We start from the raw sequence: 14290 nt of genomic DNA, 5'->3' as shown, positions 1-14290 counted from the left end.
GAGGAAATTATGAAGAGTTCATATCTTATTTATAGGAATTGTATAGTAAAGTAGTCTCCAAGCTTCGTCCGTAACTTTTGCATATGAGCTCCGCTTTTGTATGTCTTTTTGCCGTTGAGTTCCTATTAATGAGATCTTCAACTCTCATTTAGACCTCGTTGGCTAATTCTCATTCTATCTCGGATTTACAAAACTGTATCGAATTCGTCGCGCTCGAAAAGTAGAGACTAAGCTTCGTCCATAACTTTCGCATACGACCTCTATTTTTGTGTGTATTTTTACCGTTGAGTTCCTATTAATGAGATCTTCGACTCTCATTTAGACCTCGTTGGCTAATTCTCATTCTATCTCGGATTTACAAAATTGTATCGAATTCGCCGCGCTCAAAAAGTAGGGACTAAGTTTCATCCATATCTTTCGCATACGAGCTCTATTATCAACGTTCTTTATATCCACGCGTTGGTATTTACGAGTACTACAACTTTCATTTAGATCCCGTCGGCTAATTCTCACTCTATCTCAGATTTACAAAACTGTATCGAATTCGCAACGCTCGAAGAGTATGGACCAAGCTTCGTCCATATCTTTCGCATACGAGCTCCGTTTTCGACTGTCTTTTTATCGTTTAACTCCTATTAACGATATCTTCATTTATCATTTAGATTATTTTGGCTAAAAATTGACCGATCTAAAATTCAGATTTCGGGCTGTGCACTACTATGCTAAATCTTAGAAAAATCACAGCTTCCTCATACGAAGTCAAATTTGGATGTTCTTTTTATGCACACTATCGGTTCAACATATACTACGAATTTCATTTAGATCGCTAAGGCTAAATCTCGCTCTATCGTAAATTCACTATTTACGCCTCCTGGTATCGTGTCGGTTCCGTCGCGAAACTTCGACGGGTCATAACTTATTTGTTATAACTCGGATTTCGACGCTCTTTATATGTACGGAAACCTCGTAACATATACTAAAACTTGGTTGGGATTATTTATTCTTAATAATATTTTGTCGAAAAGTCATTTTCGACCCCTATTGCCTCTAAATTGACTAGCCCGGATCTACGGGCGTTCTGATCCCACATCGGCTAGGAAGGAGAACTAAGCATTCCTTATAAGGGGTGTGGATACCTTCCCTATAACAATGCGTTTTAAAGCTGTGAGGGCAGCAGATCCCATAAGAACTCTGCAGTTAAGCGTGCTCGGGCGGGAGTAGTACCAGGATGGGTGACCCCGTGGGAAGTCCTCGTGCCGAGTGGCCCAAAGCGGACAATATTGTGATACGTGCCAGAGGGGGATGTTACAAATGGTATCAGAGCCAGGGCACGGGTCGATGTGTTCGACGGGGATGTCGAACCCTATAATGGGGGGTGAAAGTGGGTTAGATCTGATCCCACATCGGCTAGGAAGGAGAACTAAGAATTCCTTATAAGGGGTGTGGATACCTTCCCTATCACAATGCGTTTTAAAGCCGTGAGGGCAGCAGATCCCATAAGAACTATGCAGTTAAGCGTGCTCGGGCGGGAGTAGTACCACGATGGGTGACCCCCTGGGAAGTCCTCGTGCCGAGTGGCCCAAAGCGGACAATATTGTGATACGTGCCAAAGGGGGATGTTACAAATAGTAATAATTTTACATAGTTTACATTGCATAGAACATCAAAGTAATACAGAAACTAATATAGTTGCAGCTCGGTGCTAACTGTCTTCAACAAATTCAAAATAACTTTATAAAAAGTAGTAGTTTAGAATCTACGGTGTACTAGCGTCCTTTCCAGAAAATCCTATATTTTCTAATTAAAAGCAGTCTTCTACCAAGACTCGACAGTGTTATGTTTTTAAAGAGAAATTTTCCCTGAAATACTATCATTACCAAAATACGGTATTTGACTTTTAAGAAAGTAGGAGAACATCACTAGTAAAATACAAGTGGAAAATAACATATGCCTCAGCAGGAAATACTGCTGACCAAGGCAAAAGAAATCATAGACTCCAGGAGAGTATCAAATGAATGAATACGCCTGACTCAGTCTAACAAAAAGGAACACAGACCCCAAACGGTATCAAATGTACGATACGGCTAGCAAGGTCTAAAACAAAGAAACACAGACCCCAGACAGTATCAAATGAAAGATACAGCTAGCAAGGTCTAAGACAAAGAAACACAGACCCAAAATAGTATCAAATGAAAGATACAGCTAGCAAGGTTTAAAACAAAGAAACACAGACCCCAGATAGTATCAAATGAACGATACAGCTAGCAAGGTCTAAAACAAAGAGTAATCCTAAGAGTGTTGTTTTAAGAATACAGTGTTAATTCTCGTTACCTTAAGGCCATGAATTATAAGGTAAACATGGAGATACTCGTAACCATACTGATTGACACTAGAGTACTTGACGCCCTGCAAGCGTCGGAATAAATATGACATTTGTCACCCCTTGGCTTGGTAGGTCGTGGACTGTAGCTAGCAGTCAGGGTGTGGGAGTGTCAGTCCCGTATAGATCTATACACACAATGCTCGCTTTCCCTACAGGAGACTTTGGTTACCAACTCGACAACGGGGAGATCCGTGTCTTGAAGATGCATCTCGTATTCTGAATTCTGTTAGAGGCGCTGGAGAGATGATATAGACTCGCGTATGAACTGACCCTTGTGTAATTCTCGTACTAGAAAGAGTAAATAGAGGCTCCTAACTATTCCTATAATAGTTACTAGTGTCCCTGATCTACGAGTGACGAGTGGGAGGATGCCCTTGCTACCCAAGGAACATGAACTGGCCGATGGAAACCTTTATGTCTATACATGTATACATGATATATAATTAATGATTAAACGACCTTCGGACGGATATCCGATACCCATCAGACCACATCCAAACGAGGAAAAGGAAATAGGGCGAACTAGCCTTCCTAAGTCCTTTAAGCATTATTTATTTAACTATACAAGTACAGGCATGCACTTAACGAAGTAGAAGCATAGAAGCATGGAAGAAAACTTTGACGAAAACTTTGGAAAACCTTTACACTTAAGAAAATCGTGACTTGATAACCTTTTGTAAAATAAGTTTGAAGACCGTTGGAAATCCTTGAAAATCTTTCATAAACAAGTTTTGAGTATAACTTTGATAAAACAATATAAGTAAAGAAAAACCTTTGTTTAAAATACTGTTGTAACTAGTTTTGAAGTAAAACATACAGCGCGAGAGACAATTTAGAAAAGATTTAAACAAGTAAAGACGTTTTGGAAAACCATTTATAGTATCATTCTTGGTAAAGCAGCTGAAAGTGTAATAAATCCTTGTGCATGCGGGTTATTAATCACATATGATTGATATTATAACTAGCATGTTTTAACTTGTATTCCCCCCCCCCCCATAAAAGCATGTAAAATCATTTAAAAGGTTAATTCAGGGGTATGAACTCACCTGACGTTGGCGTTTCGGATGAATGGACGGTATATGATGCTAAGTGTCAAGTGAGGACTTGACCACACACGCGAATCCTATTTAACATGTAATGATACATTTAAGTATATAATTAGTCATTTAATAACTAATTAAGCAAGTAATGAAGTCCTACTACATAAAAACACTTTGCTACAAGTGCTAGGAGTACCAAGGGTTGCATATAAGGTGTGTATGGACTCACATTGGAGTTTACTCTTCAAATGATGGACCTTATGGGTGTTTACGGTTTCAAGACCACTTCCCCCCATGAGTTTACGGCCGTAAACTCATGGTAGTGGTGTCATGGGATGTTTAAAGGTCTTATCTCACTCATAGAATCATGCTAGAGTCGAATCAAGGGCTAAAGAAGTGATTGGGGCTCAAAATGGACACAATAGGGAGTTTACGGTCCATGGGCCACTCCTTGAGGAGTTTACGGCCATAAACACATGATTTTACGGTAGTAAACTCATGTTAGTCCATTTCTTTTGTGCTTTGGTGGCTCTAGGCTATGTAGGCAAGGTTCTAGTAACTTATATGAGCATAGGAAGGTGTTAAAGGCACTTAAACACCTTGGAAATGAGTTTACGGTCTATGAAGGTGTTCTTGGTGAGTTTACTACCTTAAACACATGAGTTTATGGTCGTAAACTCATGTTTGTCCATGAATCATGTGTTTTGGTGGTTGTAGGTTAGGCATACAAAGTTCTAGGTCCAATTCTAAGCCATACAAAGTGTAAGGGCACTTTAACACCCTTTGGGGGTGTTTATGGTCTAAGAAGGGGTGTTTACGGTTTTGGGAGACCTTCCCAAACCGTAAACTCAAGTGTGACTCATTTGTTTATGTTTTGGTGCATCTCATGAAGGAATATAAGGTTCTATGCACTCATGGAAGCTCATAGAAGCTTTTGGAGGTGTTTAAGGGGCAATTTAACACCTTAAAAGGTGTTTATGGTCCTTGAAGATGGGTTTAGGGTCCAAGAATGTTCTTAGACCGTAAACTCATGTTTACTCCCCATATGTTAAGATTTTGGTGTTCTAAGTCCTTTTATGTAAGCCCCTAAGTCATAACTAAGCTCCATAAGTGGTTTGGAAGGGTTTTTGGGCATCAAAACCCCATTTATGGGTGTTTACGGTCCAAGAGTGTTCTTGGACCGTAAACTCATGATTTTGCCACTTTTGGGTATCTTAAACACGAATTTGCATGTCAAATGAGCTAAACAACAAGTTAGGGTATATCACTTACTAGTTTGGGGCTTGAAAGAGGCGATTTTGGACCAAACCCGATTTGTAGAGAGAGAAAGTAGAGAGAGAGGCTCCTAAGGTGTGAAAAGGGTTGGAATGAAACACACTCAACCCTTATATAGGGTGGAGTTTATGGCCTGGTTGGGGTCCACCTGACACTAACCGCGAACGGGGTTTTTCACGACTACCGTTAAACACGGAAATTTTAAAATTAGACCGCCTTATTTTTGGTTTGCTTGACAAATATTATTTAAAATATTCCAACGAGTTTAATTCCGGTCAAAAATATTTTTGGAATAAATTTGGCTAATTTTTGACGTACTTAATTTCGACGTTAAAACTAACGGAAAATTTTGGGTTGTCACACTGAATTGAGTGGAAATATTTGACGGAAATGAAGGATATGAAGATGGATTGAATGATAAATTTTGTTTGATCTAAATTCGTCGATGAACTGGGTTTCATTGTTAAATTGATGTTGAAAAATCGAACCTGGCTTTCGATCGCAGATACTAAACGAAGATGAAGAACTTGTTTGTTCTGGTTATTGGGTTGATCGATGACGGTTTGGGGTTGAATTGATTCTATTAGTTGTCATAGGTGGTGAAGGTAAGGATATGGTGGCAGATTCGATGTTTCAAGATTAAATCTTGGAGGTTTTCAAGGTTGCCAATGGGAGATAGAGAAGATGACCAGAGACAAGCTCCTGATAGCCACCAAAATCCTTGAAACTTTTGCAAAATAAGGAACGCTAGAGAAGATAACTGGAAATGTTGGAGAAGAGGTTGGTGGTGAGGCTGGAGAAGATGACCAGAGATGTCGCTGGAACTTGCGTCCGCCAGAAATATCGTCGAAGGTGGAACTTAAACTCTTCAAAACATGTTTTACCTATAGCAGGTAAAAGTTATATATTTTAAACAAAAAAACAAGTTTAAAGGTTAGGAGTGCACCAAAAAAATTAAGTGACTGAATATGTATAAAAGATACAAAACCAATTGGCCGATAATTGAGCTACCTAGGAATACACATAAAATGTAAATAAGTATATGAGTAAAATAATCCTTTTAAATTTCTGCACTCACTATATATATTGTCCGATTATTTTGCAATAAATTCAATTAATCTGCTTTTGAGATCGTTTTTACAAAACTACTTAAGCAAAATAGATATATAATCGACTTTTATTAGCATACCTTAAGACTTATGTTTCTTAATTTAACTACTAATTAAATGATTGTGCAATTTACATAATATTATCAAAAAAAAACTAAGTATATGGTCATGATTTTTTTTTTTGCTAAATTATACAACTAACTAAAAAAATGCTAAAATTTAACGACCTATATGTAGATATTTCACCAAAAGTCTTTCGAATTCTAAATTCAACTCCCATTCTACATAATCAATGCCAATTGTCAAAGGTTTTAAATATGTGAGCCATATATATATATATATATATATATATATATATATATATATATATATATATATATATATATATATATATATATATATATATATATATATATATATATATATATATATATATATATATATATATATATATATATATATATATATATATATATATATATATATATATATATATATATGTCCATGATCAAAAGATCAAAAGCAAAAGGAAAGGGCATCATACAATACAATGGAAGAAGTTTCCATGATGGCCAAGGTTTATTACGAAGCAAGTTCAGACCATGTTAAAAAGTTGGCTCATGGCTTCTTTGATGCGATGGACAATGATGGTGATGGAAAGATAGACCAAAGAGAGTTCTTGGAGTTCATAAGAGATGAAGGTTATGGCAAAATGACAAAAGCGTCCTTCTTCAACCAGATGGATCGTGACAAGAATGGCACTCTTGATTTTTTTGAAGTGGTGACAATCTATTATATAGTTAAGAGCGGAAGACCGTTTTGTGATGAATGTAATAAGTTCATCACATCTACATATTTAACATGTATCGGGTGTTTGGAAGATCCAAATGGAGGCTACTCTTTATGTATTTGCCTCGATTGCTATAGAAAGCAGATACCTAAGCACATGCATGATGGTTTGTGTCGATTTGTAGACAATTATTCATTGCTTGAAGCTATGACCAAGTCAAAATTAAATGAGGTATTTAATTAAGATATAATTGTTGTTTTTGAAGTTTTTGATATAAAATATCACATATGTATCTAAAAATTAAGTGACTTCATTGACGATATGTTTGTGCCACATGCAGCAAAGATCCATGGAGGCAAAGTTTAGACCAAATGAAACAAATGCAATTCCAGGTAGACCACCCATGGTTATGAGTAACAACCAGCTGACATGGAATCCATGGTCAACCATGGTTCCAGTTCCATATAATAGCCATAGGCCACCTCCTCTTCATCACTCTCATTCATGGAGTCCAGGTTCCCTGAGTGCTCCACCTGTGCAAAACCATACAGTCAATATCCAAAACAATTACCACTATACACAACACGTTGTTGCACCTAATGCAATTGTCCCACATCGAGTAAGCTCTATAACTTAGATCAACTCTTTATTGTTGTCTATAGTACTATGCAATTCTCTATTTATTACTTGTTAATAGTAATCAAGATCCTGAATCCGATTTGGTGAATTTTAGATACATTAATTTTAAGATATATATTTACAGGTTGTCAACATGTCCTAGTCAATATTAAAAAGAATGTAACAGTTTTGCACTTTTGGTAAGCCAAAATTTATGTCATATAAGAAAACTTACACATAAAAGATTATTGTTGTCATTATTATTAATTTACTAATTTACTATTTATTTCTTATTTAAAAAACATCTATGTTTTTTTTATACAGTATTAAAGTTAAAGTTCCCATCAATTAAAATGATTAAATGAGCTTATGGGATACCATATGGAAAAAAAATGATAAGTAGTTTTTTTAGTATTTAAAAAATGCATATAAAATTACCATTGATAGGTTGGTCAAAAGAAAGTCGAGGCTACGGTCTATTTTTTTTTTTAGGTTAAAACAATATCGAAATGGTACATTCTTTATCATGCATAATAATTAATTTGAAATATGTTAAGACGGAAACAAAACATTATATTGTTTATTTAAATTAATAAGTATTTTTTATCTACTATATTCAAACACTAAAAAAGAAATTTATAAAAATAATCAAAAAATTTAATGACTTAGTTATTTTTACTTTTTTAGCCAAAAATGAAAGATTATTAATTTTAGGCATCAAAATCGTAAGTGATTAACAGATTAAGGTCATCTTTGTTTTTACCTATATTACAGTGAAATCACCATAATGGGCTATGAAATCCGTTTGTTTTTGACATATTGAATGCTCAAAGTACATAAACCCTAAAATTTGGAAATAACTCTTATTTTTAAACGGTCAGCTTGAAGAAATCATACTACTTTTTTTAATGGCACAAGAACAATATTCTTCCCAAAACATTATGAGTTATGTAAATATTTGATGTTTTATTCGTCTTTTAATAGGTTTTATACATTTAGCATAAGTTTTTATATGATTTTTTGGTTAGAAAATGGAGGAGTTCGATTTTTTTTTTTTGAGGAAATCCCACTTAATAGATGTTAAATAGCATGTAATATATGTTAAACTGTAGCCTGTAGGTGTTCTAGTCTCGGTCACAAATGTACAAGTCACTGATGCACATGTCATGTATCAGTGACTTGTACATTTGAAAAAAAAAAACTTAAATTGTAGGTGGATCTCAGTCGTCTACTATTTTATTAAATAAAAATTCAAAATAAAAAAGTTTTTTATACTTACTCAATATTGGGTTAGATATGAGCAACTTTCATAGCCCTCTAAGGTCGGAGAGTATCCATCCCTTCCAACTAGACCTGACAAACATGTCGTGTTGTGTCAAGACATTAAACGGGTTGAGAGAGTTTGACCCTAACCCGACTTATTTAATTATCGTGTCGTGTCGTGTCAACTTGTCTATTTTCGTGTCGATTTCTTGTCGGATTTCAAGTTATGATTTAGACCTTGTAAATATGTTATGTTATGTTATGTCAGTTGAAAGTTTTTAAAAAGTTGGAAAGTAAGAGACAAGGAGGAAAAAAGGAAAATGTGAAACATTGGAGTTAGGAGGTGGAATTATCCTGAAAAGTCATATGACCATTTAACTTGTTATATATATATATATATATATATATATATATATATATATATATATATATATATATATATATATATATATATATATATATATATATATATAACCATTGTCACATGTTATAGCACGTGACAATGGTAATATATGAACACATTTAACAAGTTAAATGGTCAAATGTGTACAAAAAAGAAAATTGTCTAAATGTGAACGAAACGAAATTAATTATCATGATAAGTCATTTTTCTCACTTTTAATAGCGATTTTATTTTTCATATTTGTTTGTATTATTCTCTTCAAGCCTTATTTTTAAAGTATCCATAATGTCCTAAATATTAATTAAATATTAATCATTGCTAAAGTTTTTACTTTTTAATTAATAAATATGATTTTGGTTTGTGAAATATTTTAATTAGTCTCTTATATTTTTTTTTTGTTTTTAAGCATATATAATACTTTTAAAGTAAATAATATCTAACAATGAAATCAAATAAGTTACATATGTAATAATAAGTATGGAGAGTCTTTTAAAAAAATAAAAAGAAAATATTACGTAGCAAATAAAAAAATCATATATATATATATATATATATATATATATATATATATATATATATATATATATAATGTAATTGTATTATATAATGTAATTGTATTAAAATTATTACAACTTTTTAATTAGAAGTTTATAAACTTTAATTTTTTTTAATACAATATTTTAAACTAGTATTTAACGAAAATATTTTAATACAATGTTTTAAAATTGTATAAGAAAAACCTATAGGAAAAAATATCATAAAATATTGGAAGAAATTATAAAAAGTCTTTAACAAATTTGTAAAGAAAAACAATTGCTCACATTTAGGCAACTTTCTTTTTTTGTATGTATTTGACCATTTAACAAGTTAAATGGGCAAATGCATAAAAAAATTGCATAAACATGAACAAGACGAAAAGATAATTATCCTCGCAAGTCATTTTCTTGAGGTGAAATGACAAAATTCGTAGTAAGTTTAGAAAGTAAAATAGAAAGAGTTAAAGTTAGGGAACAAAAAGGATAAGTGGTGAGGATAAGTAAAATTAAGTCACTTTAAAAGTTTGAATTTTACTTTTAGTTCTTAAGATTGACCCACTATAAGTCTATCATATAAAATATATTTATAAAAACATGAAATTTATAAAAATGATATATAATTAAACGCGTCATATTCAAGTGATCTCCAAGTTGAAAGTTTTGACTCTAACCCTACCCGTTTAATTATTGTGTCGTGTCGTATCAACTCGTTTACATAAACGTTTCGAAATCTTTTACCCAACCTCACTAATTTCATGTTGTGTTGTCGTGTCGTATCAGGTTTTGTCAGGTCTACTTCCAACGCACAATTATCACATCATTTTCATATAGTTTTTTTTTTCTATTTTTCATCTTTTCCATCTCACATTACATAAAAACTAATATTTTTTTTTTATCTCTCTCAACCCATTCAATTTTTAGTTTTAAAATAAATACAAACTAATTACAATCATATAAAATTAATTAACAAAAAGATTACAAACATACAAAACTAATACAATAGAACTTGAACCTTTGACCTTAATGAGGGAAGATAACACAGATCCCACTGGACTAGAGGCTAGAATCACTTTGGCATAATTTAACCCGCTTGGAATCAATTTGGCGGTACCACTTCATCGACAAATTCGTTGCACTGGTGGTACCGCTAGTACCTCCCCCAACCCGTCACGCAAAAGTGTCGAAATCGTCCACCCTGGGAGTAAATCTTAGCGCAAACAGATGACCTTAGCCCTTACGAGTTGGGTCGCTATTTTAAAATCTTTTATAATTTTTATATATTTTTTGAAGAAATTATTTGTTAAAATAACTATAATAAATTAATAAATATCATAAATAAACTCTTTCAAAAGTTTTATAAGAGTCGTTATATAACAATAACAAAAATAAAAGTCCCGCCAATTTACGCTCGAGACTTGTAAACAAAAATCAGAAAAATCACTTAACTTTCAATTTATGCTCGACACCTTTAAACAGAAATAATAGTTCGTCAGGCCGGGCCCTTTCTAAAATTAAATTTTAAAACCAACGTAACATCATAATCAATTCCCCAAGACCACCGGCGTCCCCACCACCACAGTCACACTCTCCCCTCTCTCCTCTCCCCTTGCACTACCGTCGCCCCTCCAATCATCCCTGTGTCAACACACCCATTCTTCCGTTTGGATTTTGGAATCTCAAAGGTGATCCCTATATAAAACCGGTAACAACACGAAGACATCGACGGTAAATTAGGGTTTCAGCTTTGAATTAATTTCCAACGAGCTTGTAATTCATATATTAAGGTCAAAACATCAGATTTCATGATGGATTTAAATTGGATTTTAAATGACTACAAATAGACATGAGGCAGGCATTGTTGTATCTCCAGATGCAACATTTTCTATGACTTGACGTGCAAAATTTTCTAAAATTTAGTTCTTAGTTTTTTTTCGGCAGAAAATTATATCGATTGATTTTTGTTTTATTGATTTCATCTCCTGTACAATTTCGACTTTTGCAGCAACGTTGGAAGGTTGCGCTTGAAGCATTGAACACGGCACTCCAAATCGGTGTCAATGGTAATACTTTATGTTCAATCCTATGATAAATTTGTCCAAAAAGGTGTGTTTACAGTTTACCTTGGTGTTTCTAACTCTGTATTATGAGTTTCCTCATTTATGCAATGAATTCATACATATATGTTCAAGATTGAGATTCATCAACACTCTATCATTCAATTTCTGTATCATAGATTTTTAATGTCAATACACACCTTCAAATTTCAATCAACAATCCTATCAAAAAGCAAAACTCTACAAACAGTTCTGTAAAGTTGAATCAATATCAACAATTATTTTCAAATATCAAGCAACAATCTCACCAAAAGAAACTAGAAACTTATCAACACCTCACCAATCACCCCTTGAGGCCAGACTCAATCGTTTCAACAATATCTGCACTAGTATTAAACGATTGAGCCAAAATCCCCTCATAAATCGTACTATTAAAAACACTATTCGCAATCGACTGTGTCCCTGCATTTGCACTCCCAAAAGCCGAAACAGCCAAAGCAGGTTCAGTTGCATTAGAATTGTACTGAAAATGCACAAGTCCTTTAGGGAACACAAACATGTCACCAGTCACAAGCTTCTGAGTAAAAAGCTTGTTGGAGGTATCAACAAACCCGACTTGTAACGAGCCTGCAATCACAAACAAAAGCTCAGTAGCCCGCGGGTGGATATGGAGCGGGTTGATAGACCCGATTGGGAACTCGAGAATAGCATAGGACACACTTTGGCCCATTAAACCTGGGAATTCGTTTTGGGTTACTTTAATTGCTGTAAAAGCAATTGGATAGGTTGCATCCACGAGTGTTCGGAGCCCCGTGAATGTGAAATAGTTTGGATCGGTTACGGTTGTGTTTGGTGGTAGGACATAGTCGGTTAGGATGTCGGGATCGGTTGAGACTGCTAATTGGATTATGGATAAGGATATGAATGTGACACAGAGGAGAGTTTTAATGGATGCCATTGATAGTTTCATATGGGTTATGATTGTAGTGATGTAGATGAAGGTGGTTTCTGTTTATAGTGTAATTAGTTTATAAAGATTTTTGAGGTCGTGTTCATAAGAATTGTCGATTAGTTTAATGGTTCTGGGGATATACTTGTGTGTTCTTGGATGCTTGGGATGATCTGAGCATACAAAGAAACAACTGTGATGTGTTGTTTTCTTTCTTTGTATTTTTGTAGCTGGTTTTGTCATTAGTTTGCTGTTATTGTAGATGATTTTTGATCTGCTTAGTTCTGTCTTTTTCGTATTTTTATTGTTCTTATTTTAGTGTTTAAAGAATATAGTTGCGAAGATAAGGAAATAAACAATACTCTTTCTCAATCACCAAACAATTATATTGTCCAGATGTTTTACTATTGTGTTGTTACATTACATGGGGAAAAAGATGAAGAGCGCATACACGTCGATTGTGCGGAAGAGAGATCAAGACTCCGGGTCGTGGAATAAATATTTGCAGAGTTTTTTGTGTCGTTGGCATAATCTAATACAAATTAAATACATTCCAAACTACAAGGTCTAACATATCATGTCTAGAGGGGTCTATATGAACATTATTTATTACTATATTAGAAGTAAGAAGTAAGACTCATGTATTACATAAGTTAATTAAAAAAAATTAAATATAAAGGTCTAAATATTTAAGAACATTGGATTTATAAAAAAAATAAGAAATTATTAAAATTGAATTTTTTTTATCTTTTAAAAAAAAACTAATAAGCTTTAATTTAGGAATTTTGAAATAACAAGATAAGTTCATTAATGAAATTGATATTAATTTATTACTATATTTATTGTAATTATTACATTAAAGTTATTAAAATAGAAAAACTCATAAAATGACATGTGGAAAAGAAATTAATTCAAAATAACCACAAAATGACATTTAACAAATTGAATGAGAATGTAATATGTAGAAAAAAAAAACTCATTTATTAGAGTATATATTTTTTTCGCTACATGTGTAATTCATTGAACTCCGTCTCGATTTTTAGCAATGCACAAATTAACTTGGAAATCTCTTTGAACTCTGATTCTAATCCAACCCTATTCTTGCATAAAACAAAAGCGTGTTGATTTAGATATCTTGTGGACAATGTTTTAAAACCCGGGTCGACCCGACCGATTCAACCGGTTGGACCGTGAATCGGGATAGAAGGCGGGTCAATTGAGAACGATTTTTTGTAAAAATACGGAGCGGATCGAACCGGTCGGGTTTCCACTAAACTGCGGTTCGACCACTTATGTTGAACCGGTTAAAACCGGATTGACCCGTTTTAATAGAGCTTTGATAGTTGGATACAAGTAGCGAACGCCAAAACAACAAGTCGTTTGTGGTTTCTTCAATGTTTAAAATTTAAACTTTGTGGACATCAAATTATTGGTTTTATATGTTATGCATTATGCAGGAAAGTAAAAATATATAAAAATAGAAAAAGATCATAAACCGGGTTGACCCGGCGGTTCAACCGGTTGACCCGTGAACCGGTCATCACACCGGGTTAACTAAAAATCCGAGTTTTAAAACATTGTTTGTGGAATAAACTTGCAAAAAAGTATCATTGATTGATAATTCGATATGTTAATCACGTAAAAGATGTGGGTGTTTGATTTTCAGAATTACATCTGAAAAAGTGGGCTTTTCTTGAATTTAGCTAGAATTTCAATCAATAACACGCTCAATGACGATAAAACTCAATCCAAAAATTTACGGAAGTGCTCTTATGGAAATCGAAATCAAGAATCGTAAAGAAAAAATCTTATATTATCAAAATCTGATGCAGAATTTATTCGACAAACAAATCGTGTCACAAATCGCTAT

At 33.7% G+C, this 14290-nt stretch overlaps 2 protein-coding genes across 2 annotated transcripts; one reads left to right on the top strand and one right to left on the bottom strand.

The window, feature by feature from the left end:
• Positions 1-6323: 6323 nt before the first annotated feature.
• Positions 6324-11617, top strand: LOC111916281 (uncharacterized). Its single transcript, XM_023911902.2, has 3 exons — positions 6324-6828; positions 6938-7216; positions 11420-11617. The coding sequence occupies exons 1-3, from the start codon at positions 6358-6360 to the stop codon at positions 11501-11503; spliced, it is 834 nt and encodes a 277-aa protein (XP_023767670.1). The 5' UTR covers positions 6324-6357; the 3' UTR covers positions 11504-11617.
• A 9-nt stretch (positions 11618-11626) lies between these two features.
• On the bottom strand, positions 11627-12603 carry LOC111916283 (germin-like protein 9-3). Its single transcript, XM_023911903.2, has one exon. It carries the CDS (start codon positions 12439-12441, stop codon positions 11815-11817), a length of 627 nt encoding a protein of 208 aa, XP_023767671.1. The 5' UTR covers positions 12442-12603; the 3' UTR covers positions 11627-11814.
• Between the last annotated feature and the right edge of the window lie 1687 nt (positions 12604-14290).

This window comes from Lactuca sativa, chromosome 2 (assembly GCF_002870075.4).
Source record: "Lactuca sativa cultivar Salinas chromosome 2, Lsat_Salinas_v11, whole genome shotgun sequence".
In the NCBI taxonomy this organism is placed as follows: Eukaryota; Viridiplantae; Streptophyta; class Magnoliopsida; order Asterales; family Asteraceae; genus Lactuca; species Lactuca sativa.
The sequence above is the reverse complement of the archived record's forward strand: the minus strand, read 5'-3'. Positions and strand labels throughout refer to the sequence as shown.

Excerpts from the sequence above, each read along its gene's own strand:
- LOC111916281 (XM_023911902.2), top strand. The coding sequence starts at position 6,358 with ATGGAAGAAGTTTCCATGATGGCCAAGGTTTATTACGAAGCAAGTTCA. Across the intron at positions 6,829-6,937 it reads CCAAGTCAAAATTAAATGAG|CAAAGATCCATGGAGGCAAA; the intron begins GTATTTAATTAA and ends TGCCACATGCAG. Across the intron at positions 7,217-11,419 it reads ATGCAATTGTCCCACATCGA|CAACGTTGGAAGGTTGCGCT; the intron begins GTAAGCTCTATA and ends CGACTTTTGCAG.
- LOC111916283 (XM_023911903.2), bottom strand. The coding sequence starts at position 12,441 with ATGAAACTATCAATGGCATCCATTAAAACTCTCCTCTGTGTCACATTC.